Source organism: Streptopelia decaocto, assembly GCF_964273445.1.
Source record: "Streptopelia decaocto genome assembly, chromosome: 4".
Taxonomy (NCBI): domain Eukaryota; kingdom Metazoa; phylum Chordata; class Aves; order Columbiformes; family Columbidae; genus Streptopelia; species Streptopelia decaocto.
In genome coordinates, this window is record NC_138658.1 from 4,456,399 (window position 1) to 4,470,876 (window position 14,478).

A 14,478-nucleotide genomic window follows, 5' to 3' on the forward strand; every position below is an offset into this window, starting at 1 on the left:
GCATGTTACTGAGGTTTAGGCAAGGCCATCGACTTTACTTCTTTTTGATTAATTTTTATTCTTCCTTCCCCACCAAGGCCACCACATTTGCATTCTTATTTCGCCGAGTCATTTCCATACGTTCAGATAAATGTATATGCCTGAAATATGCAAAAGACTTCGGACTTTGATTTGGATATAGAGACACGCTTTTAAGTTAGTCACGGTGGTGCTTTGTGGTTGGAGATATTGGATTACCTTGCTCTGCAGTTTTTGGAATCGTAAAAATCTGGGCTTCTTCCTCCTCTGTCTAAACAAGCACAAGACATCATTACCCATTTTTACCTGCACAAATACACCAGCTCTCACTGCTTCTGTGTAAGGACACATTGCACTTGGAAAAGTGGAATTCCCACCACCCTTTACAAAAGTTTAATGACGTCACGACAAATCCCCTTTGTGCTGCTCCCTGCAAAGCAGCGACTTCCCAACGCTTGAGGGTCACTGAAGTGATTATGGGGAGGGTTCCAACACTGAGCAGCAGCCACAGCAGCCTGGGGAACGCCAGCGACCTGTCGGAAGGAAGCAGAGCACGTTCGTTAGCCAGGGACTTCGGCCACAGGTGACAGTACACACGGGACGTCCTCATGTGGGATGTGCTTTTCACGTATTAAGCTTATTATCCATTTAAGGCAGCCGTTGGCAGCGTGATAATGTGCTTTGAGATTTAATTAGAAGACAATATTCTACACTGTATATGAGAGACTTGGGGATTTATTTATTTCCCCTGTTAGTTTAGGGGAGGGTCTTCTCCTGGAGGAATTTTGCATGAACATTTCTTTGCACGGTTTACGTTAAGTGCTGCATCAAGAGTACACATTCACAACATCGTATTTCACGCAATTTTATTTATAAAACTGTAATTATCTAACAAATTGCATATAAAATGATTTACTTCAAGTAAATACAGAATACTGCACAACTATTAAAACTATTGTATTGTCCATCATAAGTGTATTAAAACATTCCTAAAAAATGCCTCTATTAAAAAACAAAAACCCAAGAACACAAGTAGCATGATCAAGACCACTTTCAATAGCTTACAATGAATTACCAGGAAGTTGCATTAACTCCCTCAGTAGACTCCAGTTACATCCATTGAGATCAGCATGTGATACAATACCACAGTCTAATGCTAAAGATGACAAGGAATGCATTGTGCACCTGATCTATGCTTTTCTCCTAGACTCGAGATAACCGGTCAGAAATCAGAAAACTAAAGCTCCAGTCAAACTCTACCGGGCATGCAGTTCTGTGATAGCAATACTTTCAATCGGTAAGTGTAGTTGGCTTTTACAATCAATTTTACAACTGATAAAAAAAGGAACAATACATTCGTATAAAAAGGAATGATACACAAAGGGTAAATATCAACACCTTGCCGTCCACCCCACGATGAACCAGAGATTCAGTGGGAACTAATCTGGAATATACGCACCAGAGATGGGTCTGAGTCACAAAACCCAAATCCCAGTCTCCCCAGAGGTCAAGGTCATATCAGGTCCATCTCTGCTATGTACACAGCATGAACATGAACACACATACAGATGGAGCTTTTTGTTAACACATTTATATTGCCCAAACACAAAAGGGAGCTATAGCAGTGCTGCCTGGTGCACACGAGCAGTCACAACACTTATTTTTATACTGCATGTTAAGGGAGAGAGGTTTTTTTTGCTTTTCTTCAAGTGGCAAAATTTAGTAGCTAATGGATCCATAAGGGCAGTTTCATTTTGTTTGCTTTAGACAGTTTCCTGACCAATTGCTGATATCTGAAGGGAGGGAGGGAGGGACTGGAACAGGAGATGGGGAATGGAACCTTCAGCAGTGCTTGATACCAGTTGAGATCTAATCTCCTTCCTAGGTATTTACAGAACTGCCATTTCAATGCACCCAAAAAGCACACACAGCAAGAAGGGAAATAGAATCAAAAATTCACAGGACAGTTTCTCTTGCAACCAGCACTGTTAATCAGAATCAGTTTTACCAAGGGCATCTCTAAGGTAGTAAAAACACAGACTAACGTCCAGGGCAGTTCTTATAGCACCATGATTAATCCTGCCACAAGTGATGGCAACCCCCCATAGCTGGTAGGGGGTGCTGACTCCGACCCCGTGTTTTACAGCCTAACGCTGCTGTAACGCCAAGCAGCAAAGGGAACGGGTGAGGGAGGTCCTGCTGCCACCAGAGCCCCAAGGGCTGCCCGGGGTCTCTCGTCCCCCGGTGCCCCTGGATCCCAGCACTCCCGCCTCACCTCCAGCGCCAGGCAACGCCTGAGCCACCGCTCGGCTTTCCGCAGCAAATCCTCACGGTGGACACCTTCCACATCTATAATAAACACTTGTAGGGTGAAAAGCAGTCATGTGCAAGAATCGGTTAATCTGCATGCTACTATTTACATTTCAAACACTATTTACACACCAGAGCTACAATGAGCATCTCTCTCAAAGGGGAGAGAAGGCGGCTTTCAGGACAGAATACACTTGAGCAAGCATCTCCGCAGCTTCAAACTCTGAGGGGCACAATCAAAATTATGGATTTTGAAGCAAAGAGATCCTACTGCTACTGAAACAGACACACAGAGACAAATCAAACATTTGTCTATTAGGCTATTAATTAAAAAAAAAGGATTGAACAAAGGCCCGTGAATATGGGGAGCATGTAAAAACCAGAGGAGCAAGGACTCTGATATCCTTTGGCAGGGCTCAGTGGAGAACCAGTAAATGGCTTTAAAGCCAGGGCTACTGCTGAAGCCACCAGACCTCTCGTTAGCAACGCCACCATCCTGTCCCATGCTCCACAAGGGCCATAAGCCTGACAACAAACTTCTGAACAACTACTGCACATTAATTAGAGCTCCCTCTGAACTCGCATCTACCCCACCACCGCACCAGCCTGGCTCGAAATCGCCAAGAAGTCGTATCACCTACCATATCTTATTGCTTTAGAAAATGAGCCCATGTATAGCCAGCAGTTGTGCTCTAGTTGCAGCTCACCTGAAGTTTTTTTACAAAGCTTTCTGGAAGAAAGCTCGCTTGCATTTGGCAGGCTCTGACAATAATAGATTGATTTCCAGGGCCTCCCACAAGCTTTCCAAACTGGACACCTATGCTGCTGATGGGGCGGGGGGGGCGTTATTTCTAGGACATCTTGCCTGATCTGTAGACAAAAAAACACCACGTGGGATTTAAATGTGCAATATAGACAGCTAATCCTGAACATTCAGTATGTACCCATCAAACAACTGCAAAAATGAGGAAAACAAGAGCATCTCTCGGGAGCGGGGAAGGGGGAAGGATCAACATCTGCAGCAATTAAGACAAGCTCTAGAAAAATAAGTTATTTAGTGGTTTTTCTAAGAACAGTCAGTCATTCTGGGGCTCAACAGAAGTGTTGCACATCTGTGCGCACACGTGCAAGCAGCGCTCACCTCCGAGCATTTACTCTCCTACCAGCCTGACGCTGCCAACAGCACGTCCCGCAGACTGGAACTCGGAGAGCAGTGTGACAAAACAGAAGGCCAATACAGTACAGCTGCAGAAATTCAAGTAGAAGAATGAAGTCGTCTTCAGAAGCCCACAGCAGCAACAGCAGTATCAGTGGCAACAAGGAATGTTTCTTGTAATGTACACTATTATTCTTTTTCTCCAAACCAAAGCACTGGGTCACAATTAGGCCTATTGGGTGGAGCGGTTATTTCATCAACCACGCTTCCCTGATTTCTCCACGCATCATTTTGTCTCGGTGCAGCAACACTGATGTTGATGATCTGTCTGTCCTGCTGCTATTGGGCAAAACGGTGCGTCCCTTTGGGAGGAAACAAACACCAGCAACTCCTCAAGTTGAGGAGTGGCTAAGAAAAACATAACACTGCGGTGAGGTGGAACTAGCTTTATTAAGGACAGCGAATTGTAATTGCTTTCAAAGGCTCTAAATGAAAAAATTACTCTGAGTCACGGCTGGCCTTTAACAGCAAATACCAAAGGATATGGAAGCTGCCTGATTCAGAGCCAGTCAGTGGGAGTGAACCAGAAGAGGATGAGGTAATGCTCAAAGAGAGGACAACAGGGCTGTCTGCGGCATCTATGGAGCACCGGTGTGCTGCCCACCAGGCTTCAGAGGGGAAAAAACACAGCCAGCTAAAGCACAGAAAGGCAAAATGTGCAAGGGTGCGTATACTCACATGTTGAAGAGTCACGGGACCAGAAAGGACCTTAATAGGTCAGACCTGCCTTCTATCCATCCCGCAGAACAAGGAAGCTTTGGCAGCAATGCATTCACCTCTCCTACCCCACACGCTTCGTTTTAGGAAACTCACCTCGGAAAGATGCTAAGCTCTTACAAGGAGATTACACACCCTTTGCCACTGCCTGAGCCAAGGAGGAGATGAGAGCTCACAGCTTTCAGGACTGGTTCTGCAGACACTGAGAAGGGTTATACAACACAGGAAATGTACACAAAGTGCATTAAAACTACCCAAGCCATGGTCAGGTTTGTAAGTTCAGTATTATTGGTGAAGAAGAACAAATCAAAAACTCTGTGCTGGATGGAGTCCGATCTAATTCTTCTTCCATTATTTGTGCTTTATTCCAAATTCTACTCTCTTTTGTCCAATTCAAAAGAGTCTGTCTTGGCTGATCCTAACACGCGCTTCTATTTGAAAACTTTATTCCATTGCTTCAAGAAAGCTTTTTGTTGCATTTAGAGCAACAAAGGGAGACATCTCCATAGCAAGGATTTGTTCACTGGAGGTAAGCATTTACTCTGGCAAAAGCTGTTCTCTCCAACTTCCAAGGGGATGGGATATGATCTTTCCATTATCACATGCATTTACCAATAAATAAGTTTGAATTAGACTGTATTAAAACATATGCACAGATTTAAAGCACTGGAGTGTCACAGATTCTTACTCCACAGCTCATGCAAGTGAAAAAGAACCAAAGGACCAAAGCCTCAGCTAGGAACAGACCAAGGAATTATCTTAAAAGAAGTTTTGCACAAGTATATCAAAGCACTAATATTAGTGAGATCCCTAAATACATTAGGTTACACTAAATTCCAGAGAAACAAAATATTTAGCCGCATCAGATACATATGTTTTGATTTTTTTTTAATTTAATATATAATTCATTCTTTAAATAATATTATTCACTTGGACCCAACATCCACACTGCTTTCATACATTTATATAGTTATATCCCATCCTTGCCTTAAGAGACTGATGTCCTAAGGAATGGCAGCAACCAGAGGCTCTACCACCCTAGTTTGTCGAATATAAAACTCCTTTCCCTTCATAAAAGGGTGAAGAAAGATGCTGATAAAATTAGGCAATTCGCCTGGTGAGCTTGCTGGCTCCAAACTCAAATCATACAGGGAGATGGTTGGAAGCTTGCGTAAAAAAAGTTCACTTGTTTTAAAAACAATTTCTTCTACTGTACAATAGATGCATAGAAAGTTGCTTCCTGCTCGATGGGTTTCAGCCTGTAGCTACGTTTAGCTGTGAAAACAAGGAGATTGTTCCTTTAAAGAGTGGTGAGGAGAGAGACCATCTCAGGAATATTTGGCAGCTATCGAAGAGCTCATGACACGAAGAATAAACAGCATATCCACAGACTACAACGATGCAACTCTGTCCCACTCAATACACCAATTTAAAAAAAGTGTCCACTTGTTACTCAGGATCAAGAATACAGTAGAGATTCACGGCTCAACAGCTTTCAAACTGGTGGTTTAAAACAAAAATAAAATGGCCAGTGAGCAGCAGATTTTAAACAGCCCACTCTTCACTCCCCAACCCAAAGAAATGTAGTTCACTGCAAACTTATACTTGAGAGTACTTGGGAGAGAAGGCTTCCCTGGCACCCACGTCCATAAAGCTCGGTGTCGGAGCAACGCACTGGAGGTTTCAGAGGGTTTCGGTTGTCCAGTGTCTTCTTGTGGTTACTTCAGCAGTTTTACCAGCTGGCTCTGACAGCCTCAATGTCACTAACCAAATTCTGGGCTAAGCATATCCCAAATATCTGGAAGAGACAATAGTTTATTCATTTGGAGCACTGGACAACTCTTTTCACACAGGCAAACTCTCCTAGGTTATACAGAACTTTGACAGGAAAACAAGCAACAGAAAGTTAGAAATCAAACTAAGTGTTGGAAGAACATAAAAATAACTTCTGTAACCCCAGAATTTTTATAGTGCCACCAGTTTCCAGGAAATTGAACAGTTCTAGACTTGCTTCACAAAAACAACTTCAAAAGGCTTTTGCTGCTCCTTTAAGCAGCATCAGGAACAGTAGGTTGTCTATACAAACCTCTACCTAATCTTCATCTAACACAGAGTGCTAGTTTTGACCTGCAGGCAGTTGCAAATAAAAGAAAGCATCCCTACAAATACAAATTAAATATTCCTTAACACAAAGAAAGCCTCACGCATTTGGTTCCCCTCACTAAAACCTATGGATGTTATGCTGCTAAGTGCAACTGGCACCGTATACAGTTCCCCCCTCATATATTCTATTTATCTGTTGTTCTTTTGTGTAACTCATTACAGGGAACGTAATGTTTACCTGCAGTAATGCTATCCCGATGAATATACCAGCAACTATGGTAAGATTGTCCTGCAACCATTTCTCAAACTGAGGGACACAGCCTTTAGTGTAGATAACAATCTGCTGATCGACTTCCTGCCAAGGAGAAGAGAGAAGAAAACAGAGATAATTACATTCAACTAGCCCAGCAGTAGAATAACCTGTTCTTGCAAAAGGGATTCAGATGGTAAAGATACCACATTTAAAAAAAAGAACATGCTTACTGGTTTTTGCCTTGCATCATAGCCACACTGAGTATTAATAACATCTTCCTAGGAAAGACAGGAGAGAGGCAGTTAGTGAAGTGTCCCCCAAACACCCTCTCCCAGCTTCCCAGAGTTGGTCCTGTACGTAAATAAGACAATCACTCTAACTTTGGTCACCATTTTGCTTTTTAAAAACCTCTTCCTCTTCCATTCAGCGCTATTAATTATTTGCAACAAACAAAAGCACACAGTCAAAAATTACTTCCAGTTCTCATGGCAGCAAGCTGGGAAAAGCATTCAGAAGTCAAAGTAAAGAGATTAGAGAACATCTATTTTAAGTGAAAGAACCTTCTGCTGAAAAGGTTTTGTCTATAATGCAAAATGTGCCAAGACTACTGTTAATATTTTCAGGATTCAGTCTGCAGCGCCAAGAGTTGAGAAGGGGCAGTTCTGTCATAGAAGCTGCAAGTTCTTACCTAGGATGTCTGCAGAAATACACACAGTACCTAGTTCCTTTCCAAAAACTAGGGAAAAAAAATAAGAGATGGGATAACATGTCCTTACTGCCTGTTCTTTCTTACAGGAGCTTAATAGTTATGGAAAAGGAGATGATTCTCCTAGTGCCTCTGCTTTAGTACTCCCAAAGCAAAGGTAATAAAATGAGCTATGCCAGACTTTTCCTGCTGAACAAGTGCTACCCATTGGAAGCTGAAGCTGCATTTACTCTGTATACAGCGTTATTTCAGGGCAATAAAATGAAGCAACTGCTTTGGTGTCAGCCACAATGGCAGCAAAATATTAAGTTACTGATTCATATAATGACAGCGAGCAGAAGAAGGAAATACTCAAGGAAGTGGGGAAAATCAGCAGATCTTAGCCAGGTGTAACGAACAGCAAAATTTAACCAAATTGTGGGAAGTGAGAAAGGCAGCCAGCAGAGAAATCGATTTTGAATGGCAAACTGAAAAAGGTATCTCCTCCCATCAGCAGTTAAAGTTTCCTTCTCTATGTGTTTCCTCACTTGGGGCAAGCACATCAACAGGTCACATCCCACCAGTTGCCCATGTTGGATTCCCTCAAGGGACCTTTAAGATTTGAGCAATATGTATCTTTTAATGAAATGAATGCTTGTGTTCCAGGATCTAAAATATAACAGTGAGCACTTCAAGGCTGTAGGAGCAGATAAGATTCCAGAGGGATTTTAAGCTTTCCACTTTGTACTTGCTTTATCATCAGTGTCTTCTGCCTTTAGCCTTGGAATTTGTTAACCAAAAGATAGTGTGAAGAATGAAATGTAAATAAATTAACTTTTCAACCTGTTAAACTACAGCAAAATAAACTATAGGAGTCTAAACTTGTTTTAAAAGAGAGTTATTTTGGCCTACCTCTCAGCACTTCCTGATTCAAGCTTAACTAAAGGCTAAACTAAAACTAAGTCCTGTTCAATCAAGCATTCACATAACCTCCTGCATCAGTCCAACACAGCATTCTCATTCCAAAAGCGACAAATTTGCTCTCCCATAGAATAAATGTGTGTTTATCACTGCAATTGAAACAGTTGCAATTATATCCATCTGAAATTTTTAGAAATATTGTTAATTTTATTATTTATTTAAAGACAATTAAGCATGCTGCTTCCCTACAATTAATGAGGCTTATCTTCAAATTTCTGGTTATTGCATCACCCCCTAAGAAACTGCATAAACATATACACACAAAGAGGGAGAGATAACTCTAGCGCGGATTATGTATTTATAGGATTACCTTGTACTGCTGTTGCTGGTTCGGTTTTATAACAACTATATATTTAAAACTGGGTTGTGATGACCTCTTTGTGTAGGTGGGTGGGCAGATAAGCAAACAGTAGGGGGCATGCTAAGCATAATGTAATGCTTGAGCATTTCTGTTTTGTTTTAACATTTTATTAAAACATTTTTTAAGCTCTATGGAAGTCATATATGCAGTGTTAGCCACCTAACAGTTCCCATGTGCATGCCCATCCCTGTTCCAAGCCTTTCACTGTCAGTGAACTGCTCCCCTACACTTCATTCTTGATCATGTCTGTGCCTGTAATACATGGCTCCAATGTTTTCTGCTTGATGATTGAGACTATAACTATTTAAAAGGACATGAAAACTTACAAAAAGATGTTCCCTCAAACAATTTGACCTTTCAAGTCTGTTCTCAGGTGACTGCAGGACAAGCAGTAATTTTAAAGGGAAAAAAGAGCGTGTAAATATGTCCATATCCGACTTGAGATTCTAACAAACATGCGTCAGTTCTTCAGGCACAGACTCACTCACTACCAAGCACAAACTGGCTGCAAACCCTGGAGTCAGTGAGACCTTTAGAGTGTCTGATCTTAGAGCTGCTGGTTTTTAAGGCAGAGAATGTAACATCCTGATGATATTCAATTGAAAGCTCATACCCTTCAACTCACTAAGGGCTTCTGCTTTTTCTACTTGCTAAAATTAATGTATATGTTCAGTCAAGTCCACAGTTCTTTCATTCTAATGAAAAACAGCAAACAGCACAGAATGAAGACTTATGTTAGCTCAGGCTTTTTCCAACTGCAGAAAATTTAGTGGTTAAGCTGAGCTGCAAGTAGAAAAATACACAGGTTGGTGAGAATGTAATGATCATGCATGACTTCCAGGAAAAAAACCAATCTGATATAGAGTGATTTAAAACTGGAACACCAGACCCATCCTGTCCCTCTCGACTGTCACTTACGGCAGGGTCTTTAGTGCAGCAAGAGAACGGCACCCCACAGCGCTCTCGACTCGCATTGGAATCTGTGCAATTGAAGTAAATATTAAGGTTCCAGTCATCAGCTCCAAAAGCCCCACAGCACTGCCACTAGAACAAAGAAAGAGAGCTCCTTGACTATCAGAAGAAACAAATCTCAGCATTAGTAACATGAATTATGGTTGCCAGTCTCCCTCTAGCTTTCAATACAAAATCTGAGATTCCCTCTGGTTTCATTGAAGCTGGTTTGGTTTGGGGTTTTTGTCTGGCTGGTTGGTTGGGTTTGTTTGTATTTGTTTTGGTTTAAGACCGTTCCAAACTGTAAGTTGTTCCAAACTTCTCACGTGATTAAAGTTATCTTCACTCCCTGCAATGCTGCTCTCTGGAGAGAAACCCATGGAGTGAGCTGATAAGCCTACATGACACCACAGGGCTGCACAAGCCTAACAAGTTCAGACACCAGGGATACTATAGAGCCACTACAGAGTAGTTTGCTCTCCAGACTCGCGCTGTCCCTGACTTATCTGCTACGGTTGCTAATCCAGCTAGGAGGGCAAGTTTTACTGTAGCGTTTTGGTTGCATCCAAGTGGCCCATTGCTTACAGACTGTCCTGATCTCTGGCCTCCTCCCAACCAGACAAGACTAAAACTAGTGCAAGGATCCACGTCCTGTTCCCTACTCAACTGTCTGTTTTTTTCCCTCAAGGCATATAGAAGCAAGTCAAAAGTTAAGTGGCATTATTTTAATTGCAGAATGTGTGAAAATTAATAAACATTATTGCAACCAACGCTTAACCCTACACAGGAGTTCATCAACACAGGACAGAGTACTGGGGCAAGAAGGCACTGGAAAAACAACCTGTGTGCAAAAGTCAGTGCAAGACTCTTTTATACACACTGAATAAATTACAGAGTTTAAGCCACACAAGTATGTGCATCTCTGGCTTCACCCTTCCCTCCAAAGTGCAGATACAGCGTCATTTAGAGATTTCCTGTGAGAAACCTCAGTTGCCCACCTTATTAGGCTAATTGCATTAAACCTACTTAAAAAGAAAAAATGCTGTTTCACTCAGACCAGCTAAACATCTCTGCCACACTGCAGTGTGGTGTAGCACCTCTAAAACTACACCAACATTCATCTCAGAACCAAATCAAGCTCTTTTTTTTAAACATGTAATAGCTCCTGCAATAAATGATTTTGGACATCCCTCCCGCCAAGAACCCTAAAATATCTTCATACACAAATGGAATATGCTCCACAAAACCCCAAAACAAGACACTGAGAGTTAACTTGCACATTTGACACACTATCTCGAAGTCTTCAAGAATAAGTCACCCCAACTCTCCACCTTGGTTTGCTCAGTAATACATCAACAAGTGAGCCACTTTTCACAGGTGATGTGTGTTTATATAAGTTCTATAAAGAGAAATATCCATATATATATATATATATGGATATATATTCAAAAGTATTATATGCTAGAATATTTCTGTTGTTCCTTGAAGAAACCAAATAGGAAGGAAGTAAAAAGTAGAGTAGGTACTTCTCTAAAGTAAGCTCTACAAAAAAAATAAACATAGTCCAAACTTACATATTCCTGGGTGAAGTCTATGAGGTTTTGCAAATCAATGTCATCTCGGTATGCTCTGATGTTGTTGTTTATAAAGAAATACAGCTGGTCCTTTATCCAGTCTTTGAAAACAAATGCTAAAACACCAGCAGTGAGCTCCAAGAAGAAAATAATTCCAAGGAACACAGAAAACTATGAAGAAAAAGGTTAAAGTTATTTTGTTTTATAACCAAACACTTATTTTTCAAGGCTCACAATTATGCCCAGTGTAAGGGCTTTATCTGTCTTAGCGCAAGTTCAAGCTATTCCAGCACACAGGAAATTTTAAATTAAAAATATCCCAGTTTTAATTAGGGCTGTAGTACAGGAACCTTAATTCTATTCGAACAAATAATAAATATGCCAATTAATTCATACTTGGGACATTCCACTGGGACTTTCAAAGACGTCCAAGAGATTTCAACTGAGTTCACTCCTCACCACCTGCAGGGCCCCCTGAAAACCCATCTTACATTTCTATGTAGGCACTTCTATTTTCAAAAGCAGAAACAATCAATAATGCCAGTGAAATGCTTTCTAAGTGACTTTTTCTTTAGATACTCTCATTGGAAAAGCTTCGCCTAAGCGGACAAAGCAAAAATTGGTAACAGCAGAAATTAATTAATGACTGAGTCAGAGCGGAATGTCTATGGAATGACTCACATCCACATTAAAACCAAATGAGGCTGCTATGATTAATGCAAATGCAATGGATGCCAAAGGCATTACTAATGATCTGCCACTTTCTCTAAGCATCTCCACCGAGTCTACACTGTTTCAAACCACACAGGGGTCCTCATACACTGGAAGTCCATCCCTTTTGCAACTGTGCCTTTGCGTTTCATTTTAATATGCTCTCTGTGTTTGTTCAGATGCATTTTTAATTTCTCCTGCAGCTGCTGTATAAGAAGCTATTTCTGCTACAGCAGATGGGTTCATTTTAGGCAAGCTAAGAGAAGCAAGGAGGAGGAGAAAAAAGTGTTACAATAGCTGCCCTGCCTCTTTTTTTCTTCTTAAGCAAAACAAGAAAGAACAAGCTACAACTATTCCAAGCTGCTTTTGAAATGCCTCAAGAACTGTAACTCTCAACTGCCTCCTCCCCTTAAACAACATGTCTGGGAGAGCCAAATAATGTCACTTGAAGGCAGTTGTTTCACTGGAAGCCTTTTCATGTATACATTAATAGTTAATATAGTTATGAAGGCACAACTACTACCCAGGCTGTGCCCACCTCTGGAAGCTGCGGGGTGGAAGAAAGAATCTTGAATTCTTATTATAAATGGTGAATTTATCTAAAATGAACATTGTGCTGTTACCCATGCCTTCCAAGCTCACAGGAGGAAGGCTTTCCAAAAACCAGAACCAGGCTACTCAGCTAAAGGAGTTTTGAATACTGAGATATGTTCATCCTGGGCACATTCTTCTCCCTTTCTCCCTCTCAGGCCCCAACAATGACATGAAGCAATGAAGCCCTTTCAAATGAGCTAAAAAGTCCAGAACTGAGGGTTATCAGCAAACAACCCCTCCTAATGGTCCTATCTCCTCTGTACCATGAGGGGAATTTGCACAGCAGAAATCACACGGCTCCCATACACCTGTGTATCTACTTTACTCATATTTCATGGGCAGCTTCTTAGGACTTAGAAGTTCAATATGCAGATTTTTAGCAAAAACTTCTCTCTTTTCATGACAGCAAAGAAAAATGTTAGGCTATATCTATATGAAAAGCAATAGTTCCATGTTGTGATTCTTACCATCAATAGTTTGAAACCAGAGGAAACAAACGAACAAACAACCACAGAACAAAGCAGTAAACACTAGAGACCGGAGAACTGTGAAGTGTTAACAGCCCAGCAAAAGCGTTTCACAGAACTGTTGCAATGGCTACTTACAAATTTGAGAAGAAAGGTGTTTTCACGCAGAGCTCCAATGCATCCTGCAAATCCCAAAATGAACATAACTCCTCCTACCACTAGGAAGAGCCAAACTGGATCAAAGCCTCCCAGGTCGGTGATGGAGGAGATATTGGACAGCACCCCCTGCAAGAAACAATGATAAGGGATGACAAGCTTATTCAGCTTTAAGTTGTAAAAATTCTGCTTGCGTTTTTCTTTTCTAAAAAGGTAGAAGACTACAGCAAACAAATGTTCTGCAGCACAGCAAGAAAACACAATTAAGAAAATCTTGGCATTCAAAAAGAGATAAAAACAGCAATTATGTGCACAATTTCTGAATCAATATGTGGAATGAACAACAAAATGTGCTTCTAGAGTCCTCTGTGAGAAACCCACAGGGCATTTTGCTGCTTCTATAGCTCTGAGAAAGTCAGAATATATATTTATATATATATAGCTCTGCTGGAAAGTCAGAATAGATATTTGAACAAAACTTAATCATATCACCAAGCCAAGATGCATTTTAAGTATCATATACATTGTTTATGTAAGCACACAGTTACACATCTTACAATAGAAAAAGCAATCAATAGCAAGAACATCACCTTGAATTTATGCTCAGTATTTACGAGAACTGACAGAAATTAGAAGTGAGCTCCTAGATTGCAGCATCTTACAAACAGTCAATTTTACACCTAATTTTGATGAACTAGATACCTGGCCAATGCAACTTCAGCCAAAACCTCATTACACAAAGTGCAGCTACTGGCTAATCAGCAGGAAAAAACTGAAAATAATGTTAAGTCTCTTAGCAGGAGATAAGACAGTTTAAGGACTTGTCTTGGGAGCTGGTTTCCACTAGCAGGTTAGAATTACCATATGGTAAACCACGTATGCTGTGTTTTAGATATGACAGTCGGCACAGCCTGCTTGCAATCCATTGCCCCCTCAGCAGCAGAGCTTGGGTTGCAACGCCAGCAATCCTGAGATACTATTTGATTTTTCCGAACACATTTTGGCTGATGTCAAACAGATGGGACCTATCAAGAGGCAAGTAGGAAGTCTTCCTACAGTTTCCTAAGCGCTTCTGGCAACAAAAAAGCTGAAGTATCACTATTTCTTCCTTCACCTCCCCAGTGCTGTAGGTCAGTGCAAAGGACACTGCTAGAGCTGACATTTCACCACCAGTATCCTCCAAGAATCATGAACCCAGTCCGCTCTGGACTCCCGCTTTCCCTTAAAACTCCTAAGCGAATGTGTGGCTTGGAAAGCAACACCACAGACCTTTAACTCAACCCGATTTGCAAAATTATTAACGTCTTCATCCGTTTCGCTGTTCACGTCCCCTTTGCTGCTTTGAAATAGTCCCAAAACAACAATCTGAAGGAAGTTATTG

General features: G+C 41.2%; 1 protein-coding gene across 1 annotated transcript in view; it reads right to left on the bottom strand.

The window, feature by feature from the left end:
* Positions 1 to 867: 867 nt before the first annotated feature.
* TSPAN5 (tetraspanin 5) overlaps positions 868 to 14,478 on the bottom strand; it is a 73,262-nt gene continuing 59,651 nt past the window's right edge. The window contains exons 3-8 of the mRNA XM_082050524.1: positions 13,080 to 13,226; positions 11,170 to 11,340; positions 9,563 to 9,688; positions 6,848 to 6,895; positions 6,603 to 6,719; positions 868 to 6,059 (exon numbers count right to left, since the gene is read on the bottom strand). Coding sequence (XP_081906650.1) covers positions 5,994 to 6,059; positions 6,603 to 6,719; positions 6,848 to 6,895; positions 9,563 to 9,688; positions 11,170 to 11,340; positions 13,080 to 13,226 — 675 coding nt within the window. The 3' untranslated portion in view covers positions 868 to 5,993. The remainder of the gene's footprint in view (positions 6,060 to 6,602; positions 6,720 to 6,847; positions 6,896 to 9,562; positions 9,689 to 11,169; positions 11,341 to 13,079; positions 13,227 to 14,478) is intronic.